This window comes from Aquarana catesbeiana, linkage group LG02 (genome assembly GCF_042186555.1).
Source record: "Aquarana catesbeiana isolate 2022-GZ linkage group LG02, ASM4218655v1, whole genome shotgun sequence".
NCBI classification, from domain to species: domain Eukaryota; kingdom Metazoa; phylum Chordata; class Amphibia; order Anura; family Ranidae; genus Aquarana; species Aquarana catesbeiana.
Genome location: NC_133325.1, coordinates 325492941 through 325511529, shown reverse-complemented (window position 1 = coordinate 325511529; position 18589 = coordinate 325492941). Strand labels below are relative to the sequence as shown.

Below are 18589 nucleotides of genomic sequence, written 5' to 3'. Positions count from 1 at the left end.
ATCAATTCAATTTAAATATATGAAGTGGTGTCATCACTCTAAATAGAGCCCTGGTGATGAAGTCTCTGTTCTTGAGTTTTCAGGCCTATCATGAACATTATGAGGAAAACCCTCTTGTCCTCTTTGGGTTTTAGTTTATTTTTTTTTAATCCAATGGAATGCCACAAGTAATGAAAAGCGAGAACACCCAAAACACTAAGTTGAACAGTTACATGATTTAGGGATGCTTGCAGAGCTTATCACTAAAGTTCCCAACAGATATAAGAAGGTATTGGGTAATTCAGCCCACTATATTACAGCTACAACTGAAATATCACTTTTGGGTAGACATGTTCTGATAATGTGGAAATGTGTATGAACAGTTATATATCTCTCTAGTTATGTTTTTCTCTATTCATCTTTTTAATATGTGATTTGCAAGATTCATATTATTTTAAATAAATATTCTGAAGCACAAAATGAGAATTCATACTGTTCACTTGAAAATACATTTTGTACACTAATTTGTGTATAGCAAATATTATTTTATACAAATGTAATTTCTATTTTGAGGAACATAAGTCCTAGTTCTCTAATAGAAACAAGATTTATTTATTTTTTTTAAACATAGTCAAAGTGTTGATACACTTAGCTGAGAACCTGGTGCTGGTCATTTTTATCGTAGGCTTTTGGCACAAAAAACCCAAAACAAAACAAAACTAGCCTTAAACCTCTCCTTAACCTTCAGCTGACCCCGATGACCCGACACATCTACAAAATAGGGTTAAGGAGTCCTTTTTTTAACATTATGCTGACTATGTCACACAATTGCAGCTGTTTCTTTAAATTTATAATTTGAGATCAGATTTATTTCAAACTAATCCTGTTGTGTTAAAATGCAACCTTATCCAACATTAACCACTTGTCTACCACCTACCACATATTTACTGCGGTGGGTCGGCTCTATTGCGCGAAATCACGTACCTGTACGTCATTTTGTGCAATAGCCACTGGACACAGGGGATGCCAATCAGCGGGTCTGACAGACTCGATGTCCGCCGGCCACCCACGACCATTTCCAGAAGAAGCAGAACGGCAATCTCCCTATGTAAACAAGGCAGATCGCGGTTATGACAGGGGAGAAGATGGAGATCTTGTGTTCCTGCTAAGCAGGAACGCCGATCTCTGTCTTTACCCAGTCAGACCATCCCCCACACAGTTAGCAAGCACCAGCTAAGCACACATTTAATCCTTTGATCTCCCCTGATGTCAACCCCTTCTCTGCCAGTGTCATTAGTACTGTAACAGTGCATATTTTTTAGCACTGATCACTGTATAAGTGTCACTGGTCCGCAAAAAAGTGTCAAAAATGTCAGTTAGATGTCCGATTTGTCTGCCGCAATGTCACAGTCCCGTTAAAAATCGCTGAATGCTGCAAGTACTAGTAAAAAAATTAAAATATCCCATCATTTGTAGATGCTCTAAATTTTTTGCGCAAACCATTCAATATACGCTTCTTGGGATTTTTTTTTACCAAAAATAAGTAGCAGAATACATATTGGCCTAAATTGTTGAAGAATTTTTTTTTTTTAATTGGATATGTCTTATAGCAGATAAAAATATTGTTTTTCAAAATTGTCGCACTTTTTTTGTTTATAGTGCAAAAAATAAAAACCGCAGAGGTGATCAAATACCACCAAAAGAAAGCTTTGTGGAAAAAAGGATATGAATTTTATTTGGGTACAGCGTCGCATGACCGAGCAATTGTCAGTTAAAGTAATGCAGTGCTGTATCACAAAAAATGGCCTGGTCATTAAGGGGGTAAAACCTTCCGGGGCTGAAGTGGTTTAAAGATATCAGGGTACTAATACGTGCCCCCTTAATTGCCCAAATTCTGCGCCAGCTCTCTCAAGAAGCACAGTACTTGGATAATGGTATACGCCTAACATTCCACAGTATAATGCAGTTCCACAGTTTAATTGCAGCAACCTGCAATTAAAAGGCTATCCTGATGCATTCTTAGGTGTTGGGTGGGGTCTCTGAGCACTGATTTGCAGCAAAATCAGTTGTTTCATTCCTTATGTGTCTTGAGTTCCCTAAGTCAATGACAACCATTGGCCTAGAATAGATAACACTGGCTGATGGTGTTCAGGAGAAAAGTCTGTAAACTAGCTAGTAGTAGTTAGTCATATTTGCAGCTGGACCTGAATTAACATGGCTGAGTTTTTCTTGTGAATTTAAATGCTGGGGTATATTCCCAGTACTTATTTGAACTAAGGCAACCACTTGTATGAGCTGTAAAACATCTTAAATTGGTTGTAAAGCTTAAGTTTTTTTACCTTCATCCGTTCTATGCACAAAGATAAAAAAACCTTCAGTATGCAGCTCCCCCAGCTGCCCCCCTAATACTTACTTGAGCCTGATCTCGATCCAGCTCTCTGCCTCCTCATTGGCCCAAAGACAGCCAATGGCTCCCACTGCTGTCAATCACAGCCAGTGAGGAGGGTGTAGGGGCAGGTTGAGTCCCATTGTGTGTGTTATATGAACACACGGAGCAGAGCTGGGGAGCGGCTTGCCATGGGGGCACTCAATGGGATTGGGGGGAGCCTAGAGCATCGGCAGGGGACCCAAGAAGAAGAGGATCGGGCTGCTCTGTGCAAAACCCTTATATAAAGCAGGTAAGTATGACATGGTTTTTTTTTTTTTTTTTTTTTTTTTTTTTTTAATGAAGCCATTAGCATCATTTTAAAATATGTTGGAGTTTCAGTATTGATCTCTCTTGTTTCCCTGACAAAATTACTAAATACGCTGGCACCAGGTTGTAGGGGATGAGTGGAGGCAGGTGGGGATTTGCTCCTTGGGCCACAACTAGTAAGATATGTTGGGCATGTGGCAATCATTGGAGATACTTCAGCATTCAGAGATCAATAAGAGCAGAACTTGCAGTCAGTGGCACACACTGAGTATTTTATAGTTATCTGCTTCCTGTTCAGTCCTGATGTGATTTTAGCCGTATTAGTGCAAATAAAAAAAATATCACGGACAGTACTCAATTTTCTCTGTTCAGTCCTGCAAATACAGCGTCTGCTAGAGGGAATTCTTCTAGCACCAATTCCTTTGTGGCTCTGAGATAATATGCCACCAGTTGTTAAGAACAGCAAAGCAAGCAAGCTGATGCTTATGTTCAGATCATGCCTGCATGTCCAATTGCTGATGTTTGCCTAAATCAGGGATCTTCAAACTACGGCCCTCCAGCTGTTGCAGAATTACACATCCCATGAGGCATTGTAAAACTCTGGCATTCACAGACATGACTAGGCATGATGGGAATTGTAGTTCCTGAACAACTGGAGGGCCATAGTTTGAAGACCCATGGCCTAAATGAATGCCCTAGCATGTTAATTATGGATCTGTCACAAAAGTCCACATCTTACACCACTCTAGTGACCCCTTGTGCCACTTAGCTAATGCTCAGACTGTTTCACTGTTTCAGCTTATTGTTCCTGTTTATTCAGTGCCTCATTTATTTATCATAAGGCTCCGAATAGTTCACCAATTGTCGCTGCCAATGCTAAAACAGTGCAAGTTGAACGTTAATTAAATGGTGCTAATTTATTAAGGAAAGCCTACCTGTGTATTGTGGTAAATTACCAAGCTAAATTAGGAGTTAAACAAAAACTTAGCCAATCGCTAATATGAAAATATATCCCCTGTCACAATAGTCATGATCTTTGACCAAATCCATTGTCATTATTTTCTGTAAGCATCAACAAATGCTGACATCTTCTTTCTAGTCCTACATTTAATCCTACTTCTAATGTGGTCTACAGCAGACCGTTCCTTCAACTATGACTGTAGTATAGGAATAGCTAATGTCAGAAACTTTCTTCTATCAGCATTATCTTGCTGTCTCCTATATGTTTATGTGCCAGTGTTTCCTATGTAATGCAATGTGCTACTAGGAGACAACATGCTATTAGCTAAAGTTTCTATTGATAGGACCCCATTAATAAACAATCGGTGCATGCTGATTTTATACTATTATTTGCTTTTCAGTAATGTGTTGGTTTTGAATATGAAGTGTACAAAGTATTTTTTAGAATTATTATTTTTTTCTTACCCAAGCAAATGGAATCTGTCATCACTCTACATACTGGACTGAGTGCAAAGGAACTGGTCATTCTTTGACCCATCTGTGCTGCATATTCATATTGTGCAGGTGACAATAGGAGCAATAATACAAAATCTGTATACTATAACCATTGAGACCTCACATCAATTCTGGTGGCCTGATGACCCAACAAACATATGCTGTATGGGAACTTCAAGGGCAATCTATATCTAAGATCAGGAGTCTTCAAACTTTGTAACCAAAGGACCAGTTTACTGTACTTCAGGCTTTAGGAGGGCCAGAGTATGGCCAGTGGGAGTAAAAAATGCCCCAGAGTCACTGGCAGTAAACTATGCTACACCATTGGTTTTAGAGAAAGGAATAGTGTCCCATTGTTGGTATCATGGAGGGAATAGTGTCTCAACATCAGTATCCGTGGAAGGAATAGTGCCCCAAGGACCAGATAAAGGCAAGCAAATGGCCACATCTGGCCCCCAGACTACAGTTTGGATACCACTATGTAAAATCCTAAGTGTTGGAAAAGGTCTAAAAAAAAAATTGTAGATAATTGTCTTGTTTGTGGACACATTTAGTACTCTCTACAAAAATGTAATTTGTACCCAATCTGACATGTAAGCTAACAACAAATTATACTGTACCTTATGTTCTAAGAACAAAGCCCAATGCATGATCTAGAATGAATATTTTATTTGGTTATACTTTTTGTACTTATAATACAGTTTTTAACAAATACCTTTTTCTAAAACACCAAGAAGGTACTCTGCTAAAATTACTAAGCTCAATATGTGTTTTTTACTGTGTAACCTTGGCGGAAGAAGAACATGTAGCTTGTATCTAGGCCCATATATTGTAATCTGGGCACAATTCCTACCTGATTTAAATACAAACTATGGGATGGAATAACTAAAGGCAAATAGACTGTGCACTTTGGAAGTGCAGTTGCTCCAAATCTTGAGCCAAGTAAATTAAGTGAAGCTTTACTTTGTGAAGAATACCCAATCACATGCCCGCACATGATTGGCTGATGGAATTCAGCAGAGCTTCATCTCATTTACTAAGCTCTGGAGCAACTGCACTTGGAGAATGCACAGTCTATTTGCCTTTAGTAAATTCACTCCTATGTTTTCCTTATATTCTGCCAAAAATAGTAGAATGAAGCAATGGGATTGACTTACTAAAGGTAAATAGTCTTTGCATTACAAGTGCACCAGCAAGTGCACCCACAACTTTAAGTGCACTGCAGGTGCAATTGCTCTAGTTCTTGGGGGGCATGCAAGGAAAATAAAAACTGCATTTTTGGATGATAGAAATCAGCAGAGCTAGCACTCAGTATATTTGCCTTTAGTAAAAATATAAGGGGGATATAAGGAGTCCAAAACTCTCAGATCTGTACCACAGGCGCCTGTCCACTGTCATGGAGAACAGATCACAGACAAAAGGAAAGTAACACGGTGGCTGTGCAGCACTCACAGTGCTAAAGCTGCTGGTTAGCATTGAGGTTAGTCATGGGAAGGAATCTTTTGTGGAATAGCCAAAGTACATTTTACTTTTAAAAGTCCGCAAAATGTGGAAACTTGCTTGAAATAAAGTGCAAGTTTGACTAGTAAATTAATTTTACTGAACATTGTCATTGTATAGAAGTACATTAAACTGTACTGTATCTCTAAAAGGGTTAGACCCCCTGTCAAGTTTATATTGCAGTCTGTGTCCCTGTTGGGGAGATTCAACCCTCTATTTGTCCTAGTGACCCTTGTCACCAAGACAGAAATTGTGGGGAAATTCAAAAATTCTGCATTGTGCCCAGAAGAATTGGTGATGGGAAATCATCCAATGGAGGCACCTATTCCAGGGACAACTGTCTAAGAGGGAAATTCCTCTCAATTTGGAGATTTCCTGTAACTTCTGGTTGTGTCTCGGGGAAAGAAGGTTTAGGGAAATTTCTCCAATGATACACAGACAGCAAAAAAAAAAGAACAGGAGTTTCAACCCTTCCCTACTCTATCCAAAGCTAAAAAAAGAAAGTTTGGGCTATACATACACTTAAACCACTTGCCGACCTGCCACCATACATATATTGCAGCGGGGTGGCACGTGCAGGCACAATAACATACATGTACGTTTATTTGCCTACTCTGAGTTTAGGAGTGTGTTGCATGCTGCCTGGGGGAGGTATTCGCTATGCGACCACATGATCACAATGTCAATAAAGCTGTTATGAATTAATGAATTCATAACAGCTGTGTTTTCTATGCTGTGATTGGGCGACAGCTATCACATGGTACCTGGGTCAATCACAGCACCCTGTACCATGTGATTAGCTGTAGCCAATCACAGATCACTAGTGATCACAGCTGTCATGAATGTAACCCATTTGATCTTCATTGTAACAGCAAAGTGTTAAAAAAAAAAGAAAAATCCCTGATTACCTCCTCAGAGTAATACCGTGTTCCTATGGTGACACTGAACTACTCTGGAAAAAAAAGTATGTAAAAAAAAATAAAAAATAGTAAAATAAAAAAAGTAAAAAAATAGTTAAAAATTTAAAACATTTTTTAAAAAATTTAATAAAAAATGATTTATTTATTTATTTTTAACATACTGTCACCAGTCAGTGTCCCTGATCACTGCTACATCAGTCATATGATGACACTGTACTGCACTGATGACAGTATGTAAAAAAAAGTGAAAAAAAAAGTTTATTTGTTTTCTTAGTTTTCAAAAAAATTGTGACAAAAAATTACAACTTCAGCAAACTCACCATGCCTCTTATTATATGCTTCAGACTGTCTTCAAACTTAAATTTAAACTTAGTATCAGACTGTCTTCTTTCCAAAAAACGATCATTTGGTGGGAATCATACTGTTCTAGTATTTTAGGGCCTCAAGAAATGAGCTGTCAGTACAGTACATCAGAACTGATCAATTTTTAAAAATATATATCATAGTTTGTAAATGCTAAAACATTCACACAAACCAATTATTATACACTTATTGGGATTTTTTTTTTCCAAAGACATGTAGCAGAATAAATTTTGGCCTAAATTTATGACGAAATTAGATTTATATTGGATATGTTTTATAAAAGAAAGTAGAAAATATAGTTTTTTTTCCAAATTTTGGTCTTTTTTAGTTAATATCGCAAAAAATAAAAAAAACAGTGGTTATCAAATACCCCTAAAAGTAAGCTCTATTTGTGTGAAAAAAATGATAAAAATGTAATTTGCGTACAGTATTGCATGAACGCGCACTTGCAAGTTAAAGTGGAGCACTGCTGAATAGCAAAAAATGCCCTGGTCATGAAGGGGGTAAACTTTCTGGAGCTGAAGTGGTTAAATGAAACTTTGATTACATCATAAAGCCTTTTATTTATTTTTTTAGTACTGCACTAGCCTTATTAGTTTCTTCCTGTCTATGCACATTTTACTGAAAGCTATCAAGTTCCACAGAATTTTATTTGGCACTTAAAGATGATCTCCAGGTTTCCAGTTAATTCAAATAGTTAATTTGGACTAAGCTCGTTCAAACTAATTATTTTCTTCATTGAATGTTGCATTGGCTCTAAGTGCTGTATGAACTGTACAATACACAGTGCTGGCCTCTGGCTGTGAGACAGAGACTTCCCATCTCACACCCGGAACAAAACAGTCAGTCTGAGCAGCGCTCAGCCATTCAGAGGCAGCTTTGTATTCTGTGAATGAATACAAAGCTTCTACTGATTGGTTGAGGCAGGGAGGTGGGATGATGAGGTCCCGATCTCTGACTTGACTAATCAGAGAAAGCTTTGTATCGAAGTTGGCTGTGACTCCCTGTGACTTCACAGCGGGCTCACCACTGTGCATGCACGAGCCCTGCTGCACTTTCTGAATGGTCCTGCAGCCTCTTGGAAGCTGTGACCCAACCAGGAAGTTGCGGATAGTGGGGGGGGGCAACAACTTCTGCTTGGATCTCCTAGATGATATACAATACAGGCAAAGGAGGAGAGGGATGAGGTCATTCAGTGGAACTTCCTTATTCCACCAGTAAAGTTGCACTTTAAAGGGGTTGTAAACCCTCGTGTTTTTTCACCTTAATGCATCCTATGCATTAAGGTGAAAAAACACCTGGCAGTGACAGGCCCCCCAGCCCCCCCATTTTACTTACCTGAGCCCCGTATTTCTGTAGGTGGAGACGTGCTCTCCCTCTCTCCTCGCTCTCCCTCGCTCTTGATTGGATAGATTGATAGCAGCCATTGGCTCCCGCTGCTGTCAATCAAATCCAATGACACGGGCACCGGGGGGCAGGGCTGAGTCCGGCATTCATGTCTATGGACGCAAATGCTGGACTTGGGAGCGCGCCCACAAGGTAACCCCCTTAGAGAGACCTTCTCCTAGGGGGTTATACGATGTGGGGAGGAGCCACGAGAGCCGCCAGGGGACCCCAGAAGATGAGGTTTGGGGCCACTCTGTGCAAAACGAGCTGCACAATGGAGGTTACTTATGATATGTTTGTTATTTAAAAAAAAAATGAACCCTTACAATCACTTTAAAGATTTTACTAAACTATAATACACAACAAACTCTAATTTACAAAACAAACACACCAGGATATGAATCCTTCATTTTTGTTTTAAAAAAAACCCACAAATATTCTTTGCTGAGCCCAAGGTATTTTGAAAATAAAGCACCTTATCCTTGTGTTAAAGCTTTATACATTGAGCCTAATGTCTGAACATAGGGTTGTAAGGCTGGAGGTGTACAGTATTACTCTTCTACTAAAAAAAAATAATACATTGCTGATCTACTGTAAAAAACAATTATAAATACCGCTGGTGGAGCATTTAGACTATGCTGGTCATAAGGTGGTACTGATAACCATCAAGAAAAGTGATACTGGAAAATATAATGTCACATAAAATGAGGACACAAGAAAGTGATAGATTCCTTAGTGGGAATAAAGTAAATGCTAGGCTGCAAGACTTGGCCTTTCAAACCACAGAGCCTTCGTGATGAACCTATACATGGGAACTTTTGCACGAAGAATGTCACACTGTGTATGAATATGTGGGACATATCTAGAACAAGGTGCTTTGACCAACAAAATTTTGCTATATATCAATGTAGATTCTTGTTAGATTTCTCAATCTTGCAAGCAATCTTCAAACTATGGATACCAAAAGGTACTTGCTATTTTCAGGGATTTATGGTTTGCTACACTTCTAAGGGGTCCATTAATTATCATAATGATTGTAAAATAATTTGAATAATAATAAAAGTATAATAACTTTTGTAGGACATTAGAATAATACTGGATTATGTGAAAATAAAAACCTAATGTAATGTCAACAAAAATAAGTAAAACATATTTAAACGTGATAGTAATGAAATCATTAAGTTTAAAAATGCTAAAATCCAAAGTAAATTACATCATGTAAATACATACAATTTAGAACACATATTATTTAAACAATGTACCATATTTGCATAGTTTACAGGCTTTTATGAATCAACCTTGTGATTGTCACTAATTATTACCGTGATTTGCAGGTCATTTTCATTGGTGGTTTATTTCAGCTAACATTTAAATGATAAACAGAGAAATTCAGAAATGCAGCTGCATAGTTCGTGTATGTGTGAGTGTACGTGTGTGATTGAGGAACCCCTACTATACAACACAGTTCAAGTCCTAGAACTCAACTGCTGCAGTAGCAGAGTTTAGTCCAAACACAGCCGCAGCGTGCTAATTGGACACATATTGAGTTGTCCTTGAATGGCTGCCTTCAGTGCTGTCTCCTCCTGTGAGCAAGCTCCCAGGGTTAGTGTGACAGCACTGTGCAATGCTGTAGAGCATGTTTGGCTCCCTGGGCTGCCTCTTAGAGGAATTTAAAGGAAGCTTTTACGTAAAAGAGAACTATAGGTGCTCAGCAATGGTTGCATTTAAGAATATGTTTAATTATACATTTTTTAACTGAATAACTGTTGTAACGTTCTGAATCGCTTTTATTAGTACCTTATTCTACGAACTTCATTATAATGACAGTCTTTCTTGTATTTTTTTTTTTTCATATGCATTTCAATTCAAAAACTTTACTCAAAGAGTGAGATAGTAGACAACGACCATTTGTTGCCAGCATCCCTATATATATATCTACCACGTGTTCAAAAACTCCAATGGGACATTTCTAGTATAGACGCTATATACAAATATAATTTCTTTATGGTTACATCATACAATCCTGGCTGTTGGGACATAATATTGGAACATCAACAATTTTAATTTGGTCCCTCGCTGGGTTTATTTTGGGTAATGCTGTGATGTAAGATTATATATCACCAAGATGTAATATTTTATCAGCCATGAGGTGATTTTAAGTGTATTTATATTTTATGATGTAACAATAAAGAAATTATATTTTTATATATTGTCAACACATACAGGTTGATTTACTAAAATCTCCAGTAATACAACACCAGTTACCTGAAAAGTCCCATTGGATTTTTTGAATGTTTGGTTAATTCAACAACTTTAATTAACTCTATGCTCTGCCCAGAGGAGGCAAGCAGACACATGGTTTCCACAGCAGGCATCATAAGATTTTTTGGGCTTCAGAGTGACAGAGTACAAGGATGATTTAACAGAGCTTGCAGCCACATGGTTCTTCATCATTAACTTTCCACCATGCAACAAGTAACCCTCATTTTTGTGAATCATCACTTGCTGATGGGCAATTTAAACCATATATTTTGTGGACAAATGTTACTGTTAAAACAGTGCAAAATAATAAAGTTTTTACCTATTATAGTGTGGAAACTAAATTTAAAAAGCTATACCAACATGTTAAAAAATAAATGTGCACTTAATATGCTTAGGCATGTATCGATTTAGGTATCTTTGAATATCCCATTTGTTTGTGTTTTTTTATCCCTTTGAACATATCACTTATTGCTAGAATCTTTTAAAAATAAGATCAAAGCCTGCAAATACCAAGACATCACAAACACTTGGGTAATGGAGGTTTCACATAATATCCATCAATTTTGGAAGGACGGAGAAGACATAATACAAGTTTCTTCATTATGAGAAGATGTTATGATGCTTGCGGTGAAATGTGCAATGATCGCTTTATAAAACCATAACTCCTTAATAAATACTGCTTACCCTTTGTGTTACAGTGTACAATGTTCATTGCTTACTATGCAAGTGCAGCAGTGTTTCTATGGCTATATCACTGGTTCTTGTTTTCCATGTCGGGAGACTCTGGGCTTGAGTCCAAGTCACTGATGGCCTCCTTATTTACAAATGTCGTACCCAATGTCAGGCTTTGTCTTGGCTTTACTGGAGCTAACTCAGACAAATTAATATTGTCACTCTTCACTAAAGTTGTCTTGTCCATGTTCTCTTCACTGTGTTTAGCCACCACAGCATTAAAGAAATCTAATTTTGGTGGCAATGTTCCCGTTTCAAACAGATACTTTGCAAAGTAAGAGATAGATATATTTGCTAGAAATGAAACCAGCATGGAGAGAGTTTTGAAAGGGAATCTTTGCATAATGATGTTATTCTTGTCCAGGTAGCAGTCTCCATAACAGATAAGTGCCTGCAGGTGGAGATATGGCTCTCCCCCACTTATTCTGAGGAATAGCCCAAACACATATCCTGCAACAGACCCATAAGTGTTGGTTCCTTTGATAAACAGAACACAAAGAAGCTGTGGGAAGATGACAATATAGACCAGGTCTGAACTCAGGTACCAAAGTCCATAAACTGACTTTGCCAGTAACGCCATAGCTGTAGCAGCAGCTCCAAATATAAACACAGTAATCCGCATCACCCAGACAATTTCATTCTCTGATGCCTTTTAAAATAAAAAAGAAATACCGTGATGTGTTATAGTTTTAAGATATTACATTTTAAAAACACTTCATAATCTTGGACATGTCTAAATGGCAGTGAAATGTAAATCACAGAATTCTGTTTAATAAACAATCATAATGTACAAATATTCCAAAGCAAAGTCTTATAAATAGATGATAGATGATGGAGTACTGTATATCAAGATGACCATGATGCTGATGTGATCTGATCAACAACATCTATTGTAAGGCCCCTTTCACACTGGGGCAGTAGGGGGCGTCGGCGGTAAAACAGCGCTATTTTTAGCGCTGCCTTACAGCGGTATTCGGCCGCTAGAGGTGCGGTTTTAACCCCCCGCTGGCGGCCGAAAAAGGGTTAAAACCACTCGTATAGCGCGGCTATAGCCGCGGTATTGCCGCGGTATAGCTGCGCTGTCCCATTGATTTCAATGGGCAGGAGCGGTGAAGGAGCGGTGAATACACTGCTCCTTCACCGCTCCAAAGATGCGGCTTGCAGGAGTTTTTTTCTTCTCCTGCCAGCGCACCCCCCTCTATTAGTACAGACCCCCAGGACAAACCCCTCCTCCATTAGTACAGACCCCCAGGACAACCCCCCTCTATTAGTACAGACCCCCAGGACAAACCCCCCCATTAGTAGAGACCCCCAGAACAAACCCCCCTCCATTAGTACAGACCCCCCAGGACAAACTCCCCTCCATCAGTACAGACCCCCCAGGACAAACCACCCCCCTCAATTAGTACAGACCCCCCAGGACAAGCCCCCCTCCAGTAGTACAAACCCCCCCAAGACAAACCCCTCTCAATTAGTACAGACCCCCCCAGGACAAATCCCCCCTTCATTAGTACAGACCCCCAGGACAACCCACCTCCATTAGTACAGACTCCATCAGGACAAATCCCCCCTTCATTAGTACAGACCCCCCAGGACAAACCCCCCCTCCATTAGTACAGACTCCAGGACAAACCCCCCTCCATTAGTACAGACCCCCCAGGACAAACCCCCCTCCATTAGTACAGACCCCCCCACCAGGACAAACCCTCCTCCATTAGTACAGTCCCCCAGGACAACCCCCCTCTATTGGTACAGACACCCAGGACAAACCCCTCCTCCATTAGTACAGACCCCCAGGACAACCCCCCTCTATTAGTACAGACCCCCCTCTGTAACGACACCCCGAGTATGAAAGGGGTTAAAGTCGTTTAGAACATTTCATACCCAAACACAAAGGCAGCTACCGAACACTCCAATCAGCCGAACAAGGAACCCATACAAATAATCCACCCCAAAAACGAGACACGGCTCTGTCTTCAGGTTCCAAGCAGGAATCAACTCATTTATTATAACACATGGACACAACAGATAAAATAACTCAGAGACTCTTTCCCCCCCACACTGCAGACATGATACAAGAGATGGTCAGAGACTGCAGTCATGGTACAGAAGCTGGTCAGAGACTGCAGACATGATACAAGAGATGGTCAGAGACTGCAGACATGATACAAGAGATGGTCAGAGACTGCAGACATTATACAAGAGATGGTCAGAGACTGCAGACATTATACAAGAGATGGTCATAGACTGCAGGTATAATACAGGAGATGGTCAGAGACTGCAGAAATAATACAGGAGATGGTCAGAGACTTCAGTTCCTATGGACATTAGTAGATAATGGCCGATCGGCCCTCTCACCTGACCCAGCGATACAGCAATGATTCCTCTGATCAGGAGTCCGCTCACTTTGAATTGCCGGTGGCGACTCCGCTGGGTAGCACCCAGATCTGTATTCTGGCAATTACTCCATTCCTTTCTCCACCAGTAATGGTGCTAGGCTATGTGGCTTTCCCTCTGATGGTGCAGGGCAGCGGGGTTCTCTCTCTCATAGTGTTCTCTTAGCACTGCCCTCTCCCTCCTGGGTGTACTTCCCTGAAAGCTTTCCCGGGCTCCTGGCTCTCTCTCTCTCCCATTCAGCTGAGCATGCTGTGTGGGCTGCAGTTTCCGTTTTACAGTGGGGCTGCCAGTCCTCGGGACTACATGTTCCACAATCCTCTTCTCTGCTCCTTTTTCTATTCTATTTCTTCTCTGGCTGATATGAAGGCGGGGAAGAAACATAATGGGCAGCTGTGCTGGCCAGCGCCGCTCACTAGTACAGCAGTGCACATGAGGAGGAGAGGGAGGGGGAGGGGGGAAAGAAGGGCCTGCAGCTGCAGTGGCATAACTAGGGTTGGTGTCACCAGGTGCAGTATAACATGGTGTCACCCCCCTTCCACCAACTATAATCACCCCTCAGTGCATACCCCCCTCCACTAAGTATAGACCCCCTTCATCAGTGCAGACCCTCTACTAAGTATAAACCCCTCCAACAGTACAGACCCCCCTTCATCAGTATAGACCCCCAGGACAAACCACCCCCCTCCATTAGTACAGACCCTCACCAGGGCAAACCCCCTCCATTAGTACAGATCCTCCCAGGCCAAACCCCCCTCCATTAGTACAAACCCCCTCCATTAGTAAAGACCCCCCAGGACAAACCCCCCCTCCATTAGTACAAACCCCCCAGGAGAAACCCCCCTCCATTAGTACAGACCCTCCCAGGACAAATCCCCCCTTCATTAGTACAGACCCCCCGGGACAACCCCACTCCATTAGTATAGACCCCCCCAGGACAATCTCCCCTTCATTAGTACAGACCCCAGGACAAACCCCCCTCCATTAGTACAGACCCCCCAGGACAAACCTCCCCTCCATTAGTACAGACCCCTCCACCAGGACAAACCCCCCCTCCATTAGTACAGACCCCCCAGGACAAACCCCTCCATTAGTACAGACCCCCCAGGACAAACCCCCTCCATTAGTAAAGACCCCCCAGGACAAACCCCCCCTCCATTAGTACAGACCCCCCCAGGAGAAACCCCCCTCCATTAGTACAGACCCTCCCAGGACAAATCCCCCTTCATTAGTACATACCCCCCAGGACAACCCCACTCCATTAGTATAGACCCCCCCAGGGCAAATCCCCCCTTCATTAGTACAGACCCCCCAGGACAAACCCCCCCTCCATTAGTACAGACCCCAGGACAAACTCCCCTCCATTAGTACAGACCCCCCCACCAGGACAAACCCCCCTCCATTAGTACAGACCCCCCAGGACAAACCCTTCCATTAGTACAGACCCCCAGGACAAACCCCCCTCCATTAGTACAGACCCCCAGGACAAACCCCTCCTCCATTAGTACAGACCCCCAGGACAACCCCCCTCTATTAGTACAGACCCCCAGGACAAACCCCCCTCTATAAGTAGAGACCCCAGAACAAACCCCCTCCATTAGTACAGACCCCCTCTGGACAAATGCCCTCTCCATTAGTACAGACCCCCAGGACAAACCCCCCTCCATTAGTACAAACCCCCCTCCATCAGTACAGACCCCCCAGGACAAACCACCCCCCCTCCATTAGTACAGACTCCCCCAGGACAACCCCCCCTCCATTAGTACAAACCCCCCAAGACAAACCCCCCTCCATTAGTACAGACCCCCCAGGACAAACCACCCCCCCCTCCATTAGTACAGACCCCCCAGGACAAACCCCCCTACATTAGTACAAACCCCCTCCAGGACAAACCCCCCTCCATTAGTACAGATCCCCCAGGAAAAACCACCCCCTCCATTAGTACAGACCCCCCAGGACAAACCCCCCCCTCCATTAGTACAGACCCCCAGGACAAACCCCCCTCCATTAGTACAGACCCCCCAGGACAAACTCCCCTCCATTAGTACAGACCCCCAGGACAAACCCCTCCTCCATTAGTACAGACTCCCAGGATAACCCCCCTCTATAAGTACAGCCCCCCCAGGACAAACCCCCCTCTATTAGTAGAGACCCCCAGAACAAACCCCCTCCATTAGTACAGACCCCCTCAGGACAAACCCCCTCTCCATTAGTACAGACCCCCGCAGGACAAATCCCCCTCCATTAGTACAGACCCCCTCAGGACAAACCCCCCTCCATCAGTACAGACCCCCCAAGACAAACCACCCTCCCTCCATTAGTACAGACCCCTAGGACAAGCCCCACTCCATTAGTACAAACCCCCCAAGACAAACCCCCCTCCATTAGTACAGACCCCCCAGGACAAATCCCCCCTTCATTAGTACAGACCCCCCAGGACAACCCCCCTCCATTAGTACAGACTCGACCAGGAAAAAACCCCCCTTCATTAGTACAGACCCCCCAGGACAAACCCCCCCCTCCATTAGTACAGACCCCCAGGACAAACCCCTCTCCATTAGTACAGACCCCCCCACCAGGACAAACCCTCCTCCATTAGTACAGACCCCCCCAGGACAACCCCCCTCTATTAGTACAGACCCCCAGGACAAACCCCTCCTCCATTAGTACAGACCCCCAGGACAACCCCCCTCTATTAGTACAGACCCCCAGGACAAACCCCCCCATTAGTAGAGACCCCCAGAACAAACCCCCCCTCCATTAGTACAGACCCCCCAGGACAAACTCCCCTCCATCAGTACAGACCCCCCAGGACAAGCCCCCCTCCAGTAGTACAAACCCCCCCAAGACAAACCCCTCTCAATTAGTACAGACCCCCCCAGGACAAATCCCCCCTTCATTAGTACAGACCCCCAGGACAACCCACCTCCATTAGTACAGACTCCACCAGGACAAATCCCCCCTTCATTAGTACAGCCCCCCCAGGACAAACCCCCCCTCCATTAGTACAGACTCCAGGACAAACCCCCCTCCATTAGTACAGACCCCCCAGGACAAACCCCCCTCCATTAGTACAGACCCCCCCACCAGGACAAACCCTCCTCCATTAGTACAGTCCCCCAGGACAACCCCCCTCTATTGGTACAGACACCCAGGACAAACCCCTCCTCCATTAGTACAGACCCCCAGGACAACCCCCCTCTATTAGTACAGACCCCCCTCTGTAACGACACCCCGAGTATGAAAGGGGTTAAAGTCGTTTAGAACATTTCATACCCAAACACAAAGGCAGCTACAGAACACTCCAATCAGCCGAACAAGGAACCCATACAAATACAAAAAAGACACGGCTCTGTCTTCAGGTTCCAAGCAGGAATCAATTCATTTATTATAACACATGGACACAACAGATAAAATAACTCAGAGACTCTTTCCCCCCCACCCTTGGAAAAGAGGGCGGGTTAAACTGTCCAATGACAATGGACACACAGGTCAGGTGTGTTTAACGTCTCATCAGTACACCGTGTTAGCAGGGAGAGCTGTTGGAAGAATCCCCCCTCCCTCCAATGCAATACACATCCTGTGATCCAAGGCAGACAAACACAAACCCTCCAATGCAATACACATCCTGTGATCCAAGGCAGACAAACACAAACCCTCCAATGCAATACACATCCTGTGATCCAAGGCAGACAAACATAATAGAACATTGGTTTGCAGGAGGCTGGCATTCAGTCCCCTCCAAAGCCTCTTTTCCGGCTAGGTTTGTCACACCCTCTATTAGTAGAGACCCCCAGAACAAACCCCCCTCCATTAGTACAGACTCCCCCTCAGGACAAACCCCCTCTCCATTAGTACAGACCCCCCAGGACAAACTCCCCTACATTAGTATAGACCCTCTCAGGACAAACCCCCCTCCATCAATACAGACCCCCCAGGACAAACCACCCCCCTCCATTAGTACAGACCCCCCAGGACAAACCCCCCTCCAGTAGTACAAACTCCCCCAAGACAAACCCCCCTCCATTAGTACAGACCCCCAGGACAAACCCCCCTACATTAGTACAAACCCCCTCCAGGACAAACCCCCCTCCATTAGTACAGATCCCCCAGGAAAAACCACCCCCTCCATTAGTACAGACCCCCCAGGACAAACCCCCCCTCCATTAGTACAGACCCCCCAGGACAAACCCCCCCCTCCATTAGTACAGACCCCCAGGACAAACCCCCCTCTATTAGTAGAGACCCCCAGAACAACCCCCCTCCATTAGTACAGACCCCCCCAGGACAAACTCTCCTCCATTAGTACGGACCCCCCAGGAAAAACCACCCCCTCCATTAGTACAGACCCCCCAGGACAAACTCCTGGTCCATTAGTACAGACCCCCCAGGACAAACCCCCTCTCCATTAGTACAGACCCCCCCAGGACAAACCCCCCCCTCCATTAGTACAGACCCCCAGGACAAACCCCTCCTCCATTAGTACAGACCCCCAGGACAACCCCCTCTCTATTAGTACAGACCCCCAGGACAAACCCCCTCTATTAGTAGAGACCCCCAGAACAACCCCCCTCCATTACTACAGACCCCCCCAGATTAAACCCCCTCTCCATTAGTACAGACCCCCCAGGACAAACCCCCCTCCATTAGTACAGACCCCCTCAGGACAAACCCCCCTCCATCAGTACAGACCCCCCAGGACAAACCACCCCCCCATTAGTACAGACCCCCCAGGACAACCCCCCTCCATTAGTACAACCCCCCCAAGACAAACCCCCCTCCATTAGTACAGACCCCCAGGACAAACCCCCCTACATTAGCACGGAGAGAGCCGCCTCTGGACACAGAGAGGAGGAGGGAGGGGAGCACTCTGATGCTTCAGCGCCCCCACCTCTCTGGTGCC

At 43.5% G+C, this 18589-nt stretch overlaps 1 protein-coding gene across 1 annotated transcript in view; it reads right to left on the bottom strand.

Annotated features, from left to right (window-relative positions):
* Window positions 1-2672: 2672 nt before the first annotated feature.
* SLC5A7 (solute carrier family 5 member 7) overlaps window positions 2673-18589 on the bottom strand; it is a 107816-nt gene continuing 91899 nt past the window's right edge. Inside the window, exon 9 of the mRNA XM_073614797.1 lies at window positions 2673-11941. Within this exon, the coding sequence (XP_073470898.1) occupies window positions 11312-11941 (630 nt within the window). The 3' untranslated portion in view covers window positions 2673-11311. The remainder of the gene's footprint in view (window positions 11942-18589) is intronic.